The 22,803-nt window shown below is 43.0% G+C and overlaps 1 protein-coding gene across 1 annotated transcript in view; it reads right to left on the bottom strand.

The window, feature by feature from the left end:
* The window catches only part of SLC7A2 (solute carrier family 7 (cationic amino acid transporter, y+ system), member 2), a 50,680-nt gene that overhangs the window by 16,974 nt on the left and 10,903 nt on the right, over positions 1–22,803 (bottom strand). Inside the window, exons 2-3 of the mRNA XM_006753784.2 lie at positions 1,434–1,824; positions 812–967 (exon numbers count right to left, since the gene is read on the bottom strand). Of these exons, the coding sequence (XP_006753847.1) occupies positions 812–967; positions 1,434–1,809 (532 nt within the window). The 5' untranslated portion in view covers positions 1,810–1,824. The remainder of the gene's footprint in view (positions 1–811; positions 968–1,433; positions 1,825–22,803) is intronic.

Raw genomic sequence — 22,803 nt, 5'->3', positions numbered from 1 at the left:
AGCAGGAATTAACTATGCCTACAAAGCAAAACTGCCTTCCATCTAAGTGCTTACTAGGTACCAAGCAGGAAGCCTGTACAAGAGAAACACTGGTATCTATGGATGAGCAAACTGAATCATGGAAAAATGAAGTCACTCAATGTTGGAAAGACTCTAAGTGGTAGAGTAGGAGGAGAAAGCTGGCTTCTCTGACTCTATTCCCTGTGCCCTTCTAAACCACTATGCCACAGTGCTGGTGAAAACAATCCTAGTACCAAGTATGTTTGCCTATATGATGTCTACACCAAAAAATAACAAGAAAAGAACAAAAAAATCAAAACAAACAAACAAAAACACTGCCGAAAAGAACCCACCAGATGCCCACAATATATAGAGAATGGCATGAATGGAAAGACAGAGTTTCTTTTAGAAATAGTATGCTTGTAAATATCCTCAATTGTATATAACAAGATGAAATAATGCCAAATATTATACATTCTTCCTTACTGAAACTTCATTGCCATTTCTGCAACTCTCCAATGAGTATTATAAGTTTGATGGGCCTCCTGCTATTATTTAGTGCATTCCAAGTGCCATGAACATGAAAGTGCTATTTCTACCACTCGACACAATTCAGATGTCTTTTTGAAGCATGTCTATCACCTAAGATAACATGGGATTCTAGCCAGGCCCACAGACCTCCAATGATAATATAAGTGTAGAAATACGCTGCCTGGTCTGGGGAACGCAGGCTCCAATTTCAGTGGTAATCTACTTTCCTGGGACAATTAGTCTAGCTCAATGTAGGGAGGAGTGTCACTGGTTTTCTTACCTGATAGAAGCAATATGAGGAAGACAGCAAAGAAGTCTGGATACTCCGCAAGGCCGGTATAATTGATATTGAAGTACGTCCTGAAAAACTGGCCAATCTGTTTGTTCAGAAGTTCATCAAAGGTGCCACTCCAAGCTCTTGCAACACTTGATGTACCTTCCCAAAACACAGGACATTCAGAGAATACAGGGTCACGGGGCGAAAATGACCATGACATCAATTGCTACTCTATTCTAGGAGACACATGGGTTAGTTAGTTCAGATTGACTTGACCATTTTCATCCCACATACAATTATTTCACAATATTATAATTATAACCTAGTAATCAAATGCTCAATCCATCACCCGCGGAATCAGGTAACTTTATTTGCACTAAAGAGCTATATTTTTGAAAAGAGGTTTGTAAATCCACTAAGCGGCGTATTCAGAGATGAGGTAGAATTGCCCAGCTGTGCAGTGAGAAGGAGAGGCATTGTAGAGATGAGAAAAAGGATCATGTGATTCTCACACTCAAGACCATGGTCATTAACCAACGCAGACCTACAAGGGAGCCCCAAGGCCTGGGACTCGGGAGTGCTATGCTACCACGCCACACAATTAGCTGGAATTTGGGAAACCTACCTATCACATAGGATAAAATGAGGTTCCAGCCGGTGATGAAGGCCCACAGCTCTCCAACGGTAACATATGTGTACAGATAGGCGGACCCCGTCTTGGGAACTCGGGCCCCAAATTCAGCGTAGCAGAGGCCGGCCATCACCGAAGCCAGGGCGGCGATGAGGAAGGACAGGACGATACTGGGGCCTGAATCCGACTTGGCCACCTCCCCAGCCAGGACGTAAACCCCAGCACCGAGGGTACTTCCAACCCCCAGGGCAATGAGGTCCATGGTGGATAAGCAACGGCTTAATTTGGAATCTTCTAGGCCGTCCATGACGACGATTTTTCTCCTGATCAGACATCGGGCAAAAGACAGTGCTGCTCTGCAGGGGATCATGGTGAAAAAGTCAACCTGAGGGAGAGAGAGGAGGGAGGGCGTTAGAGGCTGGTCTGGCATCATCATCCCTCCAATCTGAGGCCTAGTGTCTCAGCTCAATTATGGCGCCTGGATTTTTGCTGTTGTTCACTAGTTGCTAGAGGTGGGGCCGAGAGCAATCAGGAGGGCTTCATGAGGCAAAGCGGGAAATTTCTCAGAGTTCACTTAGATATGCCTTTTTATAAGGGGCTGAGACAATGGCTTATTTGGGGTGCAAAGGAGTAGGAGCCCGGAGTGATTAAAAAAGATTTGCCATTTTTGTTGCTACAGTTTTTAAAGATAGGCTGATAAATCTATTTTCCTAAGTTGGTTAACTGGTCTTCACTACAAGGAAGGGGTGAATGACCCCATCTTTTTGGTTCTCTTTTTCTTTTTTTTCCTTCAGTCATTCATTCAACTCATGTTTTGTAGGTGTTACTATCTGCCAGGAATTGTGCTAAGAGTAAGTCTAGAATGGATGGTACATAGACACAGTCTCCAGCTTTAGAAGACTTGCAGGCCAGCTATGGGAAAGGCAGGTAAATTCACCATCAGTATGTATTCTACAGCTTTAGCAAATATGTGTTTTCAGGATATGAACATGCATTTCAAAGATGTGTTTTAGCTTCTCTGTTTTCATTTCATTCTGTTCCACTTTGTCTTTTATGTGGAGTCATTTGAACCTTTTAGAAGAAAAAGATTTCCCCCAAAACATGCTTGGATTTTTCTAACTAAAACTGCTATCCTACTATGCTTTAAGTATGAATTTGTAGCGAAATACACATGCTTATTTATAGTCACTTGAGATTTCTAAATACATATACTAACCCAAAGTCCATATCAAGTTTTATGTGTTCTTTTGAAATGCAATGAATAAAGTAGATAGCAAGTCCCATTCTGCAACCACCCCCCACCCCCCATCCCCACTCCAAACAGGCCCAAAAAACTTAGCACTGAAAAAAATATATTATTAGGTTATAAAACAAAAAATGGATTTAGGTAAGAAAAAAAATGCACCTATTACAGCAAAAAAGGCTAAAGCAAACTATACCAAATATTAACATTAGTGATCTTTGGGTGGTGGGCTAAGTTTTATTCCTGTGTATTTCATATAATATTCATTATATTCCTAATGTGTATTTCTAATTCATCTCCAATGAATATGTACAATTTATGTGCAAAAGAAGTACAAAAATCAAAATCTACATGGCCTTGTCTACAGAGACATATAACTCAGCAGACTACAAAATAACTAAGGAATAGGGAATATAATAGTATATGCAGCTTATTGGTGCATATACTATTATTATTTTTTTGGAAGTTCAACTTCAAGTTTGCCAGTTGTACTGAACTAGAGGTTGAGTGCCATCCCCTTCAATCTCATGACATTCATTATCAACAACCTTAACTCATGAGGTCACAACTTGGAATCTTCTCCAAAGAACTTAAGAGGTTTTTTTTAAGTATTTTTATTGATTTCAGAGAGGAAGGGAGAGGGAGAAATAAGAGGTTTCTTATCCTAGAAAATAACCCTATAAACAGTTCTCAACCTTAATCTCTGTTTAAAACAACTCTATTATTAAAAATTATTTTATTTAAAAATAATAAATAAAAAAGATAAATTTTCTATACTAAATCTAAATGACTAGTTGCTCATAACAGATGTTTGTCTGGGATATGAATAATCTAATTTCACAATAAACCTAGTAGATAAAGCTAGCTCGCTAAACATTATTCACGTATCATTGCAAATACAAGTCCTTGATATTGAAAGCAGCTCAAAGAATACAGAGAAAAATCCTAAAGAAAAACAAAGATGAGTGAAAAGTTCCTTACAGCAGCAATAAAGTTTGCACATCAGTATTTTCCACAAAACCTGACAGAATGCCAAGTATGGCACTTCACAAATACTTGGTGGAGAATTTGGACATACAGATGAATGCCATCTCCAATGTTGTCAATACTCTGGCTTCCAAAGTCAAAAGGTATCAATACTTCTACCAATGAAATGTGTATTAATTTCTACAACTAACCCTTGACAAGCTATTTCTCATATAATACATATAGAAGATGAGGTAGGAAAGTGTACTGCTTAAAAAAGAATCAAGAAGTGAACTGCACTGCCCGGCCAGCGTGGCTCAGTGGTTGAGCATCAACCTATGAACCAGGAGGTCACAGTTCAATTCTTGATCAGGGCACATGCCGGGGTCGTGAGTTCAATCCCCAGTAGGGGCTGTGCAGGAGGCAGCCAATCAATGATTCTCTCTCATAATTGATGTTTCTGTCTCTCTCTTTTCTCTCCCTTCCTCTCTGAAATAAATAAAAATATATATTTTTTAAAAAAGTAAAACACTGAAGTTAAATAGAGGTCAACTGAGGTGTGTGTGTGGGGGGGGAGGGAGCTGGGGGGAACTGAGGTATTACTAAATGTTGACCTTCTCTAACATTTAAATGCTTTTATTCAAGATTTAGGGACAACTATCAATTTTTAAAAAGCTCAGAAATGAAGATTTACTGAATTTCGTAATGATTTAAGATCATGTGGAAGCGGCACATGTCATATACATTAGCAAACAGCTGATATTAAAAGTGAGGGATACATGTTTGTCTTTAGATAAAGCAGAGTTGATAAAACACTTGACCTTAATTTTTAGGAAAAGACACAAATTCTATAACGGTTAACTATTTAAGCAAAGGATCTGAAATAAAGAAGGGACAATTAAGAAATTTTGGAGTGTGATAGGATTTTGGTTAATTTTTTTTTTCTAAATCCTTTTTTCCTGGTACTATTGTCATATTGTTCTTTGTGAAATTTCTTTTACACCCCCCTTCTACACACACAAAATAAACAGTATAAAAAATAAAAGGGAATAAGCAAGCCAGCCAATAAACAAACCTTTGAAAATGTCAAAAATAGTGAAAACTTTTATTGTCAACAGTTACCCAAAATGAATACGTTACCATCATCTCATCAATATAAAAGTGAATTTAATTCACTCTACAGTACACAGGAAGCAGGGCTGTTCTTAACAGAAATGTGCCACTCTAATCAGATAGGACCTGATTGCTGGAAAGTATTTTGGGTCATTTTCCATGTTGCCCTCAGAAAATAAGATAAAGCTGCATTTGCTAAGCTTCCGTTAGCTTTTAAGTAACAGAAAAGCATACGTCAAGAACTCTTCCTAGAACTGACAGGTTACGCGGTGCTCTCTGCAAACACTCTCAGCTATGCACAGCTGGTAAAATACAGATGGCAAAAGCTCTGGCACAATATCAATTTTGCAGAAATATAATGGGATGGAGGAACGCAATGTAAAACATCCTGAGTCAATCTGATGTATCATTGTTAACCAAACATTTGTGAAGTCCTAGCAGGTGCAACAGACACTGTTTAGTCAATAAAGAAAAATGAATCCTGTGCTTTTGTTTTTTGTGGAGACGGACTGATAGATGAACGTACTATGGCAACAGAAGAATGAAAAAAGCAGGGTGTTTGTGTCGAATTTGAGTGATACAATTTGACATTGACATATTTTAAAAGCCGAGTAACTCTTCCTTTAAAACGTTTTTAAAAGATACGCTCCCTGTGTGCAATGGTGATGACCTTATTCTCACTTTTACAAGGTTCTTTCATTGCTGAAGGAAATTCCACTCAAATTCCACCTGACTCAGGTCTGCACCCTCTGCCCATTGACTGTCTCATCCACAACATACCATGTAGGGAGAAGATGCAGGGCTTTTAAAGACGGTGCTATTGTCCTGGAGAGTACAGACTTTGTTTTTCCAAAGGCTCTGTCAGCTACTGCTACTGTGACCAAGGACTGGTATTTAATAGGGAACCTGCATGCATGCAGAGGTCTCTGTTAACATTCATACCCACGGCCTTCCCCTTAGAATGTAAAACTCGAATCAACATTCCTATGAGGTCACAAGTGGCTGGTGACGTGTACCTTTCTTCCATAAATAATAACTTTACTTATTGCTAAGACAGTGGTCTCTCTATTGAGAAGAAAAATCTGCAAATATTCAGCCTAAATCTGGAAATGTAATTAGCCAAGGGCAGGCTGGAGGGATCTGTAATAGACTCTGCAGTACAAACATCTCCGAATGATTCAAACGACCCTGATGATACAGGCAGGTCTTCCACAGCCCCCACCGTAAGTAAACAGTTTCAAGAAACCTAACTCCTTGCTGGAACCCCTTTTAATTCTTGCCCCAAAGCTCAATTCCTTCCTCAGCACCTCCTTCTCAACCTTCTTCAATCCAGGCTGTAAATGTGACAGCACAGAATTGCAGGGCAAGTAAACCCCTAGCCCTGGTGATATGACACTACCATAGAGCAGACTTCCTTTCCGCTGACCACAGGAATCTTTCCAAATCTGCAAATTGCAGTCAAAGTCAGTCCTGGATTTTTACTCTGGTTCAGGAGCCTGATGAGGCATTTAGTGGCATAGAAATGAATCTTTCCTCTCCTCCACTAAGTCAGGCTGAATTTTCAAACTTAATTCTCCGTCTCAGTATCACAGGTCCTGTCAACAAATCTTACAGGAGAAAGAGCTGTGGCAAGTCGGTGGGGCAGGCAGGCGCTCCAGCAAATCCTCAACAAATTAGCTCATCCTAATTATAACCAAATTTCCCTTCCTCGTTTGAGTTGCTAGTATTATAGGGAGACATCTGCACTATCTGTTTTTGGACTGACAGGGAAAAAGAAATTAAACCACATAGAACTTGGATCTTGGTTGCATTGTGTGTGTGTGTGTGTGTGTGTGTGTGTGTGTGTGTGTGTGTTCTTTAAACTAGACCTTATGGTTTGGCAATCTGCAAACTCACCATCAACTACATTTCTACAACTTTAAAGTTCAAAAACATTCTTAAATTTTATTATATGCTAAATAATTGAATAGAAGGGAGGAGAAAATATGGGCATAATATCATGGGATTGGTGACATTTCTCTCATTTTGATTTACATTTAAGAGTTTAATTTCTCAAAAAATACATCAAAAGTATAATTCAGGATAAAAGATCATCTGAAATGGTAACTGTTCACTCTGGTTAGTAAAGAACCAAACCAACCACAAACTTTTGCATTCAAACCTAAAATGTTTATTTTTTTTGGAAAACAAAGATACTTTTTCATATACATTTCATTTATATGTGGTTCAAAACTTTTCTTTTCTCCAAATTGAACTGTCTGTATGATATCTTCCCCCAAATTTCTTCCAGATAGGTAAGTGCAAATACAGAAATAGGTAAAAATTAAAGACACATGGAGGCCACTGAAAGGTCATGACATTGTAGGAATAACATTTACATTTTCTCTCCTTTTATATCAGACCAGAGGCTGGTGCACGAAATTCATGCACAGGTGGGGTCCCTAGGCCTGGCTGGCATCAGGGCCAATTGGGGCCAGGCCAATCAGGGCCCAGGCCGACCAGGGCCAGGCCTATCAGGGCCAAGCTGATCAGGGCCAGGCCAAAGAGGAGATACTGGTTGCTGAGCCAGGCACAAAAAGAACAGACGCTGAACTCCAATGCTGCCATCATCAGTGCCCCACCACTGCATAGTTCCCCTCCTCCCCTACTCCTCCTTCCCTCACTGCCATGCTGCCACTGCAGTGGGTGGGCAGCAGGCCAATCAGGGCCCGCCAGCCAGGGGAGGAGGAACAGGGCACAGGAGGTTGGCCACCAGACCAGAGGAGGGAGCTGGCCCTCGGTCCCCCTGGGAATGGGGCATCGTCCGCTGCCACCCACCCCTGGTTCCCCATCTTAGCCTGGGGCCTGCCAGCCAGGGGGAGAGACAGTGGGAGGTTGGCTGGCCGGGGGAGGTGGACTGTAAAAGCACACTGACCACCAGGGGGCAGCTCCTGCATTGAGTGTCTGCCCCCTGGTGTCAGTGCACGTCATAGTGACCGGTCATTCCAGTCACTTAGGCTTTTATATAGATTGGCACTCCCAGGAAGTTAAGCTATTTCAAAGCTTCTGACAGGAATCCAGACACAAACAAGCAACTTTCCTAAGGACATCCGGCAAACGAACAGCTGATAGAGGATTTTGGAAATTTGTAAAGGCAGCTCCAAAATGGGGATCTACTTAGTTTCAGGAAAGGCAAAAATAAAGGTATAGGCATACCTCGCTGTCTCATCCAAATAGATGCAGAATAATAAAAAAAAATTGTCCAGCTTTTGTTGTGAGGGTTGGAGAAGAGCAGAAGTTTAAAAAAAAAGTGCAGAAAAGAAACAGAGCCCTCAGCACCTCGGTGACAGGAGTCTCTGGCCAGTCAGCACCCGGTTTCCTCCGACAAGGGCCCTGGTGGTGCGCTTCGCATCAGGCAGCCGCCTGGCCCTTTAGGTCTTAGCAATCTTTGGTTAATAAATCACCCCACATGCCAGAGGGTACAATCTGTCCCTCGCCCCAACCAGCTACTGAAGGAAGTGTCCTCTGTGAGCCCCTGTCACCGGGTAAAGACGTGCCATCCCAAACATCAGGAGGTACCCTTTCTAAAGACTCCACACCCGTCACTACTTAAATGCTATACTATTAAAATGGCTAACGTTTGTTGAGTGTTTCTCATGTGTCAGGGGCTGGGGAGAGCTAGAGGTAAGTAGGGGTCAGCAGAGCTTCTAGAATATAATCCAAATGGCCATGTCAAGCTCTTTGAACTGCCAGAAAACAGTCACATTGGGCACGTTTTTATGCCACAAGACATTCTAGACGAGTGGGCTTCCTAGAACACTGAAGTTTAATTCGAGGTTTCTCCGATTGTTGTGGATCAAATCTTGCTGTGCTCACAGGTGTGGGAACTGCTCATCTTACAAGAAAGTGATTCACTTGGTATTACATCTCAAGAAACTGCATAAAAAGGCAAACATAACTGTTCTAAAAAAAAACCAAGCAAAAAATACTCCCTATCGCCTTCATTCTAATTTTAATTCACCAGCACACAAATTAGAGCCAACTCAAGGGCACCAATGAAATCCAGGTGACCTGGGAGATCCCAGGCCCCTGTTGAATTATAGCCAATCCTCAGGAAGTTTTTTTGTTTGTTTGTTTTTTAAACTTATTTCTGGATTAGTAGCTGGATTCCAAATTAAAAATGCTACAAGTATGTTCATGGACGAGGAGGCATGTTAAAGTCGAAGAAAGCTCTTTTTGTCCAAGAGCAAAGAATTGAGAAGTGCTTTTGAACATTGGTTTCCTCTAATCATGCTTTTCCCATTAGAGCCGAAGGACCGCCTCAATTTACTACCTCACACCCCTCCTCAAAGGAACCTGGTTTCATTCATTGCTAAGATTAAACCACTTCTGTTTCAACGCTAGGCAAAATTCCTCCGTCAAACTGTGGCAGGGAAGGAAATGCGCCCAAGAATTCACATTCACTCTAAGCCCACGTTCAAGAAATTTAGATGGATCACATACCGAGTGTACTAATGTTTTATGGTTTTGCAGAAAAGACATTTCTATAAAAGACTCTATTTTCAATTTTGAAAAGCATGATCTGATTTGTTACTTCCTAAAATACAGAAACAATGTGTTGCCAGAACTTGCATCATTAGCATCTTGGCAGTTTGTGGAAACACTGCTATTGGCTGAGAGAGATTTGAAAGTTCCTGTTGGCATCCAGTGAGTCTGAATAAAACATTTCTATTGTGCGCTCAGAGAAAGCAACGAAAACAGTGCCTGTCCCTCACCACCACCACGCAGAGCCACTAAATGTTAGGTTTAGGCGAGGCGAACTAAGAATTTTAAAAATTAAAATAATTTGTAATGACGAGGTCCCTAAAACTGAGGTCTGACATTCTTGTCCCATGTGTGTTCTCTTTTTGTAATATTATTAGAAAAGTTAAGAAAAATTCCGATCTCCAACTTTTAAGTTGGAGAAATTGTCGTTAGGGCATATCAATTACTTAATGAATTGTCAATTTCTCTAGAAGATCAAGCTTTAGAAATTTTGAAAAGGAAAAGTGAAACGCTTCTCCAGAGCTGCTTCGTCTGACCTTCGGAGTAGTCAGCGCTGGGACACAGAGAGAGAAATACGGTATCTTGGGCTCCGACTCCAGCGGGTCCAGGGAACAGCACTACTTCCCACCCCTAACTTGAAGTGATGCCTGGGGCAGGAAGCAAGCATTTGAATCCAGGCTGTGTGTCAAACAGTCGAGTGTCCCTGATCTTAAATCATGCTTGTGAATGTTTACAAACATCAGCAAACTCCCCAATCACAGAAGTATGGAACACGCAGAACGAGTTGGGTTTTGGATCTTTTTACTTACATGGGGATCCAATCTGCCTCCTGCCAGCATCCACCGCTCGAACACTTCGCCTGGTTTCAGGACCACCCCTCTGGCCTCTGGTCTCAGCCTCGGCCTCCCTTCCTCGCCGTCTGTTTTGCTGTCATCCACGTGAATGCCGCAGTCCTGTTACCCACCTACCTCCCCTGCAACACGCCCTTCTTGAACCCACCCGAGTAACGGGGTTGGTGGACCTGGTGTTGCCTGCTCCCTGGCCTTTTGAGCTACTGCGGGCACAGCAGAAAGAAACTTGCTTGTCTTCTCTGTCAATTCCTGACTCCTTTGACTCCACGAAGAGAAAACACACCACCCACTCAGAAACAGTAACGCCAAGAAGCCCGGCTGATGAATGCAATGGAGCTTCGGAAGGAAGGAAAGGGGGCAGACAGGATCCACCTGGTCCAGAGAAGGAGGCAGAGAGGGAAGGGGGCGGGTTTTGCAAAGTGCTGGTGTGGACTATGAACTGGATCTCCTTCAAGAGAGACAAGGAAACCCTGGAATCCTTTTTGTTATTATTTTTAAATTATTTTTAATATATTTTTATTGATTTCAGAGAGGAAGGGAGAGGGAGAGAGAGAGAGAAACATCAACGATGAGAGAGAATCATTGATCGGCTGCCTCCTGCAGGCTCCTTACTGGGGATGGAGCCCGCAACCCCGGCATGTGTCCTTGACCGGAATCAAACCGCAGGCTGTCGCTCTATCCACTGAGCCAAACTGGCTAGGGCTTGAAATCCTTTTTAAATATACTCCTGGCAGCTGGCTGGTTTTCTGGGCCTTGAGGCACGTGGGGAGGATTAACACTTTCCCATACACTGCATGTCTCCGGCTTCCCCACCTCCCATGAAGGTAAAACTGCTTAGTTGGTATAAGACAGAATGTACACATTTACATACCACCACTTCTAAGTAGGATTTATTTGGCTTAACGTACATGACTGGCAACTGATCCTTGGAAACGAGGCGGCTAGAACCAGGCCATCAAGGGCGGTTGGAAGGACATTAGGGAAAGGAAAGAGACAGTGGTACCCATGACGTGAGATGAAGATACTTCCTGCGAATATCACAGCCTCCCAAGAGCGCGTGCCTGGCTGTGATGCTGCAGAGATGTGTTAATTGCGACATCGCTGACATCCAATATTGCATCACAAAGACTTCTCAGTGAATTCCATTATTTAATAACCCCCCCGGTGACATTTCATGTGATAGCCTTTTGAATGCTCTTGATGTTTAATTATAAAGGGCATGTTAATGCATTTTAGAAATCTTAACATCATACACGAATCCCTGGTGGGTACACCTCGTGGAGGAAGTTCCCCACCCCGCCTTCGCTGCAGAATTCCTTTCTTCTCTGACAGGTGGCCGTCCCCATGGGCAAGGGCAGGCCGCATTCTCGAGGCATCTTCCGCTCTGGTGTAGCTCCCACTGCCACAAGCCCTTCCCCTGCCCGAAGCCCCCCCTATAACGCCTGCCCATTGGCCTCATTCTGCCCTAAGAGCAAAGGTGGAAAAGTCCTCTCATTCGAATAACCCAAACAGCTATCATCCCACAACTTCTTTCCTCTCCGAGAAATACATTAATTCAAAGTACGAGGAGCACATTTTGAAAAACCCTAACGTTAAATGACACTCCCAACAAGCCAAAGCATTTCAGATGTGGTCACACAAGCACAGAGTCTAATTTGCTTATTTGCTTCCTCCAATTCTGTATACTCCTATTTATTCTTTTTGCCTATTAAAAATATATTTTTACTGATTTTAGAGAGGGAGGGAGAGGGAGAGAGAGAGATAGAAACATCAAGGATGAAAGAAAATCATTGACCGGCTGCCTCCTGCATGCCCCCTACTGGGGATCGAGCCCACAATGGAGGCATGTGCCCTTGACCAGAATAGAACACGGGACCCTTCGGTCCCCAGGCTGATGCTCTGTCCACTGAGCCAAACCGACTAGGGCTGTGTTATTTTTAATAGATGCCACAAACCCCCTCAGCACAGCGCACAGAGCTGTGCTGGCCGGCTCCTGGCTCTCCTCCGCCCATCTTCTGCCTCCTGCTCACGCCCTCCAGCCACACTGTTTCCTTTGAACTTGCTCTGAACTCGAAGCCTCTTACTGCCTCCAGACTCTCTGCACAGTTGCTCCTTCTTCCTGGAAAGTTACCCCTCCTCCTTGCCTAGAGAGCTCCCAGCATCCTCCACACCCCTCCTCCCTGCCACTTGTTCTCACAGCACTCCGCTTTCTTGTCTCCTAGTCTAGAGCTTGTTTGTTTAATCCTTTATGGCACTTTTTTCTTTAATAGGATCAGAGTCAAATGCCTTGGTGAACATGTTTCAGATGAACTGCCCTCCTGTAAAAGATATGGGGAAGCACCTATCAGTAAACAGGTTCTTGGTCTGGTTATCAAATGAAGATGAGGTGATTAGGGTGAGCCCTAATCCCATAGGACTGGTGTCCTTATAAGACGAGGAAAAGGCCTTATGAGATGAAGACAGACACATTGGGAGAATGCTGTGTGACATCAGAGCAGACGGTGGAGGGATGCAGCTGCAAGCCAAGGACACCAAAGCTCCATGGCTACCACCAAAAGCTCCAAGGGCCCAGGAGGGGTTCTTGCCCAGGGTTTCAGAGGGAGGCAGGCCCTGCTGACACCTTGATTCTAGACTTCGGGCTCCAAAACTGTGGGTCAGTATGTATTTTTATTCTAAGCCACCCAGTTTGTGGTACTTTTTCATGGCAACCCTAGGAAACCAATACACTCCTTTAGACTAACAGCTTCTTGCAAGCAAGGCCTGTATTTTACTCATTTGTTGCATTCTCAATGTATTGAGAGTGATTAAAATATACATAGGAGTGAAGTAAACATTTGGTCAGTGAATGGATGGCTCATACTTAGTTTATACTTCACTAAAACGCCCAGGCGTGTTTTTTTTCTCCCAAAGATGTTTACATAACACTGGTCTTCCTGATTCCATTTTGTTTCACTGATTATTTTGAAACCTAAATCCAGAATTTTAAGCTTCACATTATTTGGGATTATGTGTAAGTCCATCAACCAGTCAATGTATGTAGCACCCTCCCTATCCTTATGCCATTGCCAATGTAATAAGCATGTCTTCTATCTCAATCCCAGTAAATAAATGATCAACATGCCTACACACCACAGGGCCAAGGACAGAGTACCATGGCAGGCCACCAAGACTGTCTCTCCAAGCTGGTATCGACCCATTAATCAACACTCTGGGCATCTCATGCAACCAACTGGAAACCCACATATCTCTCCAACTTGTCCCAAGGTTACCTTCACACATGCTATTAAATGCTTTGCCAGAATCCTAACACGTTATGTTTAAACTTCCCAAATCTACCCATCTAATAACCAAGGAAAAAGATGGAGTGGAGTTTGCTAGGCATAACTTGTTCTTGCTGAACTCATGCCTTTTGGGAATCGGTCACTTCTTTTCCAACTACATTCTGATGGGCTAGTGTTTTGCTGGTGAACCATGTCCAGCTCCCAGATCAGCGGTTCCTATGATCTCCATGGGCTTCCTTCCTTTCTTCTGCTCCCTGCCTGTACCTCAGGGCACCTCCAGGACTTCCTCCACGGTGGTTACTCCAGACTCAGATCTACAACTTAACGTTGTGAGATAGAATTCATTCGGGCCTGAGACTGTGAACTAGTGTAAAAGCAGCTTCAGTTCTCTCACCAATTTGGGCTTCAGGTCCCCTTTCTGTAGTGTGTTGTGTCACCTGGTGAGACAGCCACCTTCTAGTAATGACAAAAGCAAACGAGGGAGTGAGCCTCTCTGCCTTCCCTCGGCCACCTGTGGCTGTCACACCGGGTTCCCCCTTTTCTTTCTCCTCCCTAAGTTTCATACAGATTCAACTCAAACACCCCTTTACTGTTTTCACAGATTCGTACCACTTCCTTTCCTCTCCCATCTTTTAAGTCTGACACCTCCAATGAACTCCCTTGATAGCCATGAGTTGTCGCATCTGCCCATCTTGTTCCTCACACCGAGCATTCCACTAGGATTTTGACTGTATTTGTCTTTACTTCTTTCCCAATGGCACCGTTACATGTAGTCCATGGAGTTATATCTATATTTTCTGTAAACATTTAGAAGTCTGCTCTTTAAAAATCAAGGGTACACAGACTGAATCTGCCAGCTGGTTAGTGCAGAATATTCTAGGGGGTAAGCGAATGATTTCCTTGTCGCCAAGGGACAAACATCCTATGAATCTTAACAAAGGGTATAACTCGTGCAAATTCTTTAGCCCCCTAAACTCTCCTTACTCAGCCTCCGTATTGCATTCATCTTACATCAACAAAGATCATGTTTGTTTAACAGTCTTTCACAGGAGGGTTTCAACAACCCACCCACCCCTGCGGGAACATCCTTGTTTGCAGGCAGCAAAACAGCGTTTCATCATCTGTGGCTCCGACACCATGGACTTGGGCCTGACCTCTGAGCATGAGCTCACAGGCACCCAATCACTAACGAAGCACGCACAATTCTACCATGATAACGGGAAGAAAAATAGCTCATTGTCCCATTAAAACCCCCTCCTTCCAGATTAAACCTGTGCCTCCCTCAGGACTTGCCACTCCTACAGTGCTCGTCTCTGCACCTGCAGCTGTGTCATGTCCTTTTCTAGGACATCTATTTTAAAAAAATGTTTTTATTGATTTGAGAGGGAGAGGAAGAGAGAGGGAGAAAGAGAAACATCCATGTGAGAAACATCCATGAGAGAGAGAAACATCCATCTGCTGCCTCCTACACACTCCCTACTAGGGATTGAGCCCACAACCCAGGCATGTGCCCCGTGACCAGGAATCGAACCAGTGCCCCCTCGGTGCATGGGAGGACGCTCAACCAACTAAGCCATACCGGCCAGGGCCAGGACATCTTTCTGGGAGTGTAAAGATAATTCATTGAGGAATCAGGAGAAAATGCAACAGATACTAATTCCAGCTATGATTTGGGCCCACTTTCTTGTTTCATATTCTAGAGATTTGTTATTTGATGTGTGTGTGTGTGTGTGTGTGTTTGTGTGTGAAGATTTCTAAATACTTCCTTTCTCTTCAAACAGAGAAATACTTACAACCGAAATATCCTTTCTAGTGCGGCAGATCAAGAGCCCAGCACGTATAAGATACCCAGGGAAAGGTATTATTCTCCTTAAAAAGTCAAGGCAAACATCTCTGGTGGGCTGAAAGCACACGTTTAATAACACAAATGTAGCAAAACTACAGGGAAAACATGTGGGAAATGGCTCCATGTTAGATTACCACTTTATCTGGACACAGGAAGAGAGTCTAGCTCTGAGTCATCCTTGACTGTTGCCTGATCAATCATTTCTGGTAATTTCTCCACCTCTAAAAGTCAAAGTGCATCAGCACGCACACCAGAGCACAGAGAACAAATCCCATGTGCCAAGAACTTGTTCCCAATGGCATACTGTGGTTCTGTACAGTGGAACCTTGACTTACGAGTTTAATTCGATCCGAGGCCGAGCTCGTTAAGGAGCTCGTTAACTCAAATTACTCTGTCAACTCAATACAAAAAATCGGCTAAGAGACAGCTGGTATCTCAAAAAATTCGTTAGTCGGGACACTCGTAAGTCAAGGCCCCACTGTATTCTCCCCTGCTACCAACAAGCTAGAAAAAAAATCAGCCTTAGATGGGAAAGTCGCACTATGTACATAAATACTTCAGCCAATTATTTTACTCAGTCCTGAGATTGGGGAATTAAAGGGGGAAGGAGAATAAATTGCTTTTCGTTTTCCCCTTTACAATGGCAATGACAACAAACAATTACTCTCATCTTGCTGGCATCAAAAAGAAATAAACACCTTTAAAAAGCTCTGATGAGAATCAGGTGTGGTAACATTACCACCCACATTCATTGGCTCCTAGAGTTGGTGGTAACAGCAGACTCCGGCGTGGAAAGGGCGTGGGGTCTTAGAGGCAGGCAGAGTTTACCTCTCAGCGCCCCTTTCTCACGGCTACCATGATGTTCTCATAAGGTGGTTATGAAGGTCAAAGGAGAAAATGTATGTGAAGTGCCCACTGCAGAGCAGGCCCTCAGTGGATGTCAGTGGCTGTTAATCTATTACTAGAACTCACACAGACATATCCTTCCAGATTAAACCTGTGCCTCCCTTAGGACTTGCCACTCCTACAGTGCTGCACATTCATGTCTTGGAACACCAAAAATAATCCATGTACAGAAGCCACTCACTTTTTATGTAAAGGATTTGTAGATACACAGAAATAAAGATTTAGAATAAAATGGATTGCCAGTCCCATACTCTCATTTTTAATATATTTTAATATATTTTTATTGATTTCAGAGAGAAAGGGAGAGGAAGAGAGGCAGAAACATCAGTGATGAGAGGCTGTGCAGCTGCTATAGTCATCAGTGTACAGTCTCAATGATATTCTCTGACCTCAGTTCAAAGAACTTCCCAAATACCATTTCTCGAGCATGCCCACTGGGAGTCCTCTCCCTAAGGACGTTCCTGGACAGAAATCTTCCAACTGGGAAACAAAAGCATTGAGAAACTTGCCTTCGCATCTGGGCTTGATTCCTTCCTTGTGCAACTGGCTGCATGCTGACACCGAGAAAGACTCGGGCTCTCTTCAAGGCTTGGCGGGGCTTTTCCTCCTTAGCCAAGCAGATTCAAGCACCCACGCTAATGAGGGACCTGCTGCCAGGGGCCGGAAAGGGGCCCCAGCCCAGGGCACACAAGGCAGAGGCAGAGGCAGGAGAAGAGCCCAGGGAGCCCCATCCTCAGGGGTGGCTGACCGAAGGCCCAGAGCTGGAGGCCCAGGACTCAGAGACGGGCTACGTGCCGTCACCCTGGGAAGAGAAAATGGCAGCGAGAATATAAAAGAAGCGAGAGACTGCCACGGACATGGCTTACAGAGAACGCCATCACCAGCTTAACATCTAAGGGGAGTTCTGGGAAGTTCCTAGAATGAGACATGTTTGTAAAATGTACACAAATAGACTCGCACCACAATGGCTTTGACTGCTGCTGCCACTCCTGAGAACGAACATGAACCAAGGGCATTTTATGGATTAACCCAACTAAATTGCCCAGCAACCCTAGGAGGCAGGTACTACCACAATCTCTGTTATACAGATCAGAAAACCAAAGCTTTGAGAGGTTAAATACTACCTAGTATATATCAAAGTCAGGATCCAAACTCAAGTCTGTCTGACTCTCCATAATAAGATATAATATAGGCAGTAGCCTTTTAGGAGCAATGTCATAAAGTCTCATAATTTAAAAAAAACACCCACAACTCCCCCTCCCCCGCAAATGGTCCATTTCTGTTATAGCCACTGCTGGTTTTGATTGGTGTGCACCATCTAAAGAGACCCACCCCAAGTTCACATTTCTTTCAGAGCTCAGAGTCCCATAGTGAGCACAGGACTGAGGAAACGGCGTGCTCTGAGGAGCAAAGTGTTAACCAACCACATCCCAGAAAGCAAAGCACAGACAGTTTTCTGCCAGCAAATAGTCCAGTTATGAAGTACACACCCTAAACGGAGATGAAATTCTATCCAGAGCATGCCGTAAGGAACAGCTTGGTTAAAAGCCAGTGTTAGCTAATGATGACGTCATCCAGCTCAATATAGCATGCTGAAGAGCTACAGGATACTGCTCCTCTAGTTTTGAATTTGGTTAACTTGTATTCTTACGTTTTCTAAAGAGAAACGTAAGAAAACGCCAACAGATTGTTGGGAACATGAGGGAGGAAAGGAGGGAGAAAAAGAAAAAGGAAAAGAAAATGGAATGTGAAAATAAAAAGAAGTAATTGGGATCCTTCACTGGCTTACTGTTACGTTTTGGGCACTGGATAGACCTTATTTTATTTAATTTTCACAACTACTTCAGCAGAAACGGCCCATCTTCAGATGATGAAACTGACGCTCAGAGATGCTAAGTAACTCGCTCAAGATCTCAGAGCTAGATTTGAACCCAAGGTTGTGAGACTCCGAAGTCCATGCCCTTTCTCCTATGCCACACAGCCTAGAAGCAAGGGCACATGCAGAATTATGGCTCTTGGCAGCCAAACACCAACCGATGAAAGATCATTGGAAGGTCATTATCCAGATGTTACCAAAAAATTTTTTGGGAGACTTTGGAATTTTCAAACCTCATCTCCAATAGAGTTTAACCTTTCTAATTCATAAACCATTACTCCCTTAAGACTGAAAGTATAATTGTTATTAAAATATAAGCAATGAAGAAAAAAATGTAAGGATCAATAAAAGTAACTAGATAAGCATCATAACTTATGTCTGTATTAAAATTCTAACATACTGGGGGCTGGGAGGAAGGGAGTAAAGGGAGGGAGGGACTGGGAGATATCGGTACTACTGTCAACAATAAAAATATATTTAAATAAAAAATAAAATTCTAACATATATTAAAACTCACTTCTTCTGGCTACCGAAACCTGCAATACTTTAATATAAGAAGGCTTTAACATAAAAGCTGAAGACTTTTGCTACTTTTACTAAAACACAAGGTTTTCTGAAACACTGTATTTATTTTACAATTTGTCTGGTTCATTCCTTATCCATCTCTTGGGTTCTCAAATTGCTAGTATTCTTAATTCTCCCCATATTTCGGAATTCAAAACATATTTCAGAACAAATGAAGCCTTGTGGCCCTGCAAATCACATCTTTCATGTTTTAGTTTTGCTTAGATTTTATTTCAAATGGCCTCTGGTAATATTAGAGACCTTCCCCTTCTATTACCCCAAATTTTTCTATGGCCTCATTTTGTGCCTGCAAATAATTTGGTATAATTCAATTGAGGTCAACAGTATTTTCTTAATCCACAGATGGAATCTGTTTGGAAAAATGAAAAGGGGAAACCAGCAGAGATAATAGATATATATTTGCTACATCCTTTGAAGTTTGCCTAGTGAATTCCCACATGAACTCCTTAATATCACAGAGTCTGCTAGTCCATGTCTTTAGTTCCTTGGATGTTGGTTGTGGGGCAGGGGAGTGAGCCCCAATATAAGCCCTCCAACCATAAGCTTCAAAGGGTAGGGATTTCGTTTGACCGCTTGGTCAAAAGTCCCTACAGAGCACCTGTCACTCAGAGCGCTCAAATATTTCTGAATGGATGTTTGGCGGTGGCACCATCCTTTTCTTCAGTGCTAACCAAGTACGGACACTAAAGGGTGGCCAGAGGAGGGTGAGGGGCCTGGAAACCACGTCAACTTGAAGAAGAATTAAAGAAATTGCAGGCATTTGGGCAGAATAAGCAGGGATGGAGCAGGAGCCCAGAGAGAACTCTGCTGGGAGTCCGCCAACAAGCTCTGAGAGGGACCAGCCACGTGCGGGGCACGTCACTGGGGTCTCTGTCTTCTCATCTTTAAAACAGAACTGCTGTAAGGAATAAGTGGACAAGAAAGTGTCTGGCAAATACCAAAGAGCTTTAGAAACACAAGCTGCTATTATTTCTACATTTTGCTTCTTTCGATCTTGGCTGGGGGCATCTTGGGGGAGAGATGATCACTTCTTTAAAAAATGTGAGTGGCAATGTGTAAGAAGAGGACTCTATCCATATTACACGAGAAGACAACTCCAAATAAAGGAAATAAATGTAAAAAGGGGATGACATTGACCCAACAACATGCAGACCTCCCTAATCAAGAGTGTTCTTCCCTATACGAAGCTGCCACTTCCGAAGGGTATCAGGTCTTCATTGTTTTAAACAGAGAACATGCATTTCGGAATGATTCAGAAGTTTCTACGACCAGGTTTAGTTAGATAGGTATTAGCTAAGGCATCTGCCAACTGAGATTCTACGACTTAATGGTACGACTTCTTTTTGTTGTAGCTGAAAAACTAACTTTTTCATGATTCCCTGTGTATGTATACACAAAGTCAGATAACAGGTAGCTTACACTGAAGTCCGTATTGCCCAAACCTTCACCCAACTCAACATCCTCTTTCCAAAGAGCAGCAGTCACGTAAGTTCACAGTGACTAGAACACAAAAAACCCACAGGTATGTCCTCATAATATTGATGACTTCGGAAAAGGGTCAAGGGCCATTACATCATTACATATCCACCATTCAGATCCAGTAAATACTGATTTGGTAAACCTCTCTTAAGTTTAAAAGTTCACCTGATGCAACAGGTCTTTTTCGGTGTAGACAACAAAAATTCCTCCCTCTCTCCCCTTTTCCCTATACCCTTGGGTGGAATATTTCATTCTGAATAGCAGGTACAAGTAACACCTTCAGTAACAGCTCTACCAGTGCCCCTACCCATCACACATACAAATGCTCTCCTACAAGACCAGAAAGAGAAGCTCCATCCCTCTCCCATGTAGCCCAGACAATGAAAAAGTAAGCAGTGGGGATAGTCAGGCCACACACGAAGAAGAGATTTATATCTTTCTCATTTCAATTCATCAGTTTCCACCACCATCATCCTCATGACTGTTATGCGCCCAGCACTTAACACAGCTGAAGCTTATTTGATCCTTTTTACAAGACAACATTTGGGCTGCATGAAAGGATACTGAAGGCACTAGTTAATGAGTATGGGATCTAAGAAGCAGGAAAAGAACCTTCTACAGAGCAGAGCAGAACTGAGCTCTGTTCCCGTTCAGAGTGGTTTTAAGAGAAAAGGGAAAGCTGGGAAACTTACAATTTTAAGTTATTCCAAAATTGGATAGCCGCGAGGAGTCAACTCCCATCGACAGCTGCAAACATTACCCCGTCTCTTCCTCTCAGTGTACTTTTATGAAGGAAAAAATATACGTGCTATGGCTGTGTAGATCAGTGTGCTCTGACATATTTAAACAGATCTAGAATAAAAATACAGGTTTTCTGGGCTACATTCTCATTCCACATCTACTCCGTTCACACCGTGAGGGACTCTGCTGGGTTCTTTGTTAATGTTTTATCAGTCTCTCCTGCCAACTCCCAGTGTATGTTTTGGGGAACATGGTGTTTTTAAAATGGGCTGCTCTCTGGTTCCCCACAGTTCCCCACCATTCCTTACTATTTTGCACTGAGAAAAAGCCATGCTGTTTGTTATTCTGTTCTGGGTACAGAGACACCAATAAGTCTGACCTAGAATATAAGATCCAAGAGCTCAAAGAACGTGTCCTTTTTTATTTGTGTCTGTATCTATGTGCCCAGGAAAGCTCTGCACGTGGGGAGGCGGGGGGCATTCCATAACTACTCAGTGGCCACAGGCTTTAAAAGGAAGAAAAATTAAATTATGAACTTTAATATTTATCTTTGGGCCATTGAGCCAAAGATTTCATTGCATAAAGAATGGCAAATAATGCTGTGAAATCACTGGTTGTGTATGTCACCATTTGTCAAGAAGGGGCTAGTGAAGGGGCCAACTCTCTAAATTCTGTTTTTCAGCATCTCCGTTGTAAATGGGACATTTTTTCAATGGGCAGCCTTGTTGTTTAGGCTTCGTAAAGCCCCCAAAGTTTAGTGCCTTGAAACACTAAGTCCTTATAAAATGGTCATTATCCTTTAAAAAAGCTGAACTAAATCATGTTCTGTCAGAAGATGTTTTTAAATGTGATAGTTTATTATTATTTTAAAAGATATTTTTATTGATTTCAGAGAGAGGAAGGAAGAGGGTGAGAGAGAGACAGAAACATCAATGATGAGAATCACTGATCATTGATCGGCTGCCTCCTGCATGCCCCCTACTGGGGATTGGGCCCACAACCCAGGAATTTGCCCTGACCTGGAGTACAATTATGACCTATGGGTCAATGCTCAACCACTGAGCCACACCGTCCGGGCAATAGTTCTTTTAATCTATCTATATAATAAAAGCCTACGCGACAGTTAAGGCAGAACGACCAGAACAACCAGTCGCTATGATGCACACTGATCACCAGGGGGCAGATGCTCAATGCAGGAGCTGGCCCGTGGTGGTCAGTGCGCTCCCACAGGGGGAGCACCACTCAGCCAGAAGCCGGGCTCATGGCTGGCAAGCGCAGCGATGGTGGCAGGAGCCTCTCTCACCTCTGCAGCAGTGCTAAGGAGCAGCAAGCCAAGTGCTAAGGAGCAGCAAGCAGGCGGATGGTAAGGAGTGAGGGGTCCAGGACTGCAAGAGGGTGCAGGCCAGGCTGAGGAAGCCCCCCAACCTCAGTGCATGATTTTTGTGCACTGGGCCTCTAGTATAGACATAATGACTAATGCGTTAGAAACAGATACTACTTGAATACCAGTACAAAACTAATTCACTGAATCCATCTTGTGAACACTTTTTACAGTAAGGAATGTAATAATTGATATAGCAGGATCTCCTAAAGCAGTAAATATACTACTCTAATTATGAACCAAGCATTTCCTAGCTCCACTTAAAAGTCACCTGGAAAAGCACTGACTAAAAGTGATGGCCAAGAGAGGCTGACATCTCAAGAAAACACCACATGGGCCCTTTCTTAGAGGAACAACAGGGTGCAGCTAACGCAATGCTAGAAATGATGGGGAAGCAGATTTGTCTAAAATAGCAGTGGGCAAACTTTTTGACTCGAGGGCCATAATGGGTTCTTAAACTGGCCCGGAGGGCCGGAACAAAAGCATGGATGGAGTGTTTGTGTGAACTAATATAAATTCAAAGTAAACATCATTACATAAAAGGGTACGGTCTTTTTTTTCAATAGTTTTAT

Source organism: Myotis davidii, unplaced genomic scaffold (assembly GCF_000327345.1).
Source record: "Myotis davidii unplaced genomic scaffold, ASM32734v1 scaffold71, whole genome shotgun sequence".
NCBI lineage: Eukaryota > Metazoa > Chordata > Mammalia > Chiroptera > Vespertilionidae > Myotis > Myotis davidii.
Note: the sequence above shows the minus strand (reverse complement) of the source record. Positions and strands in the feature narration are given on the sequence as shown.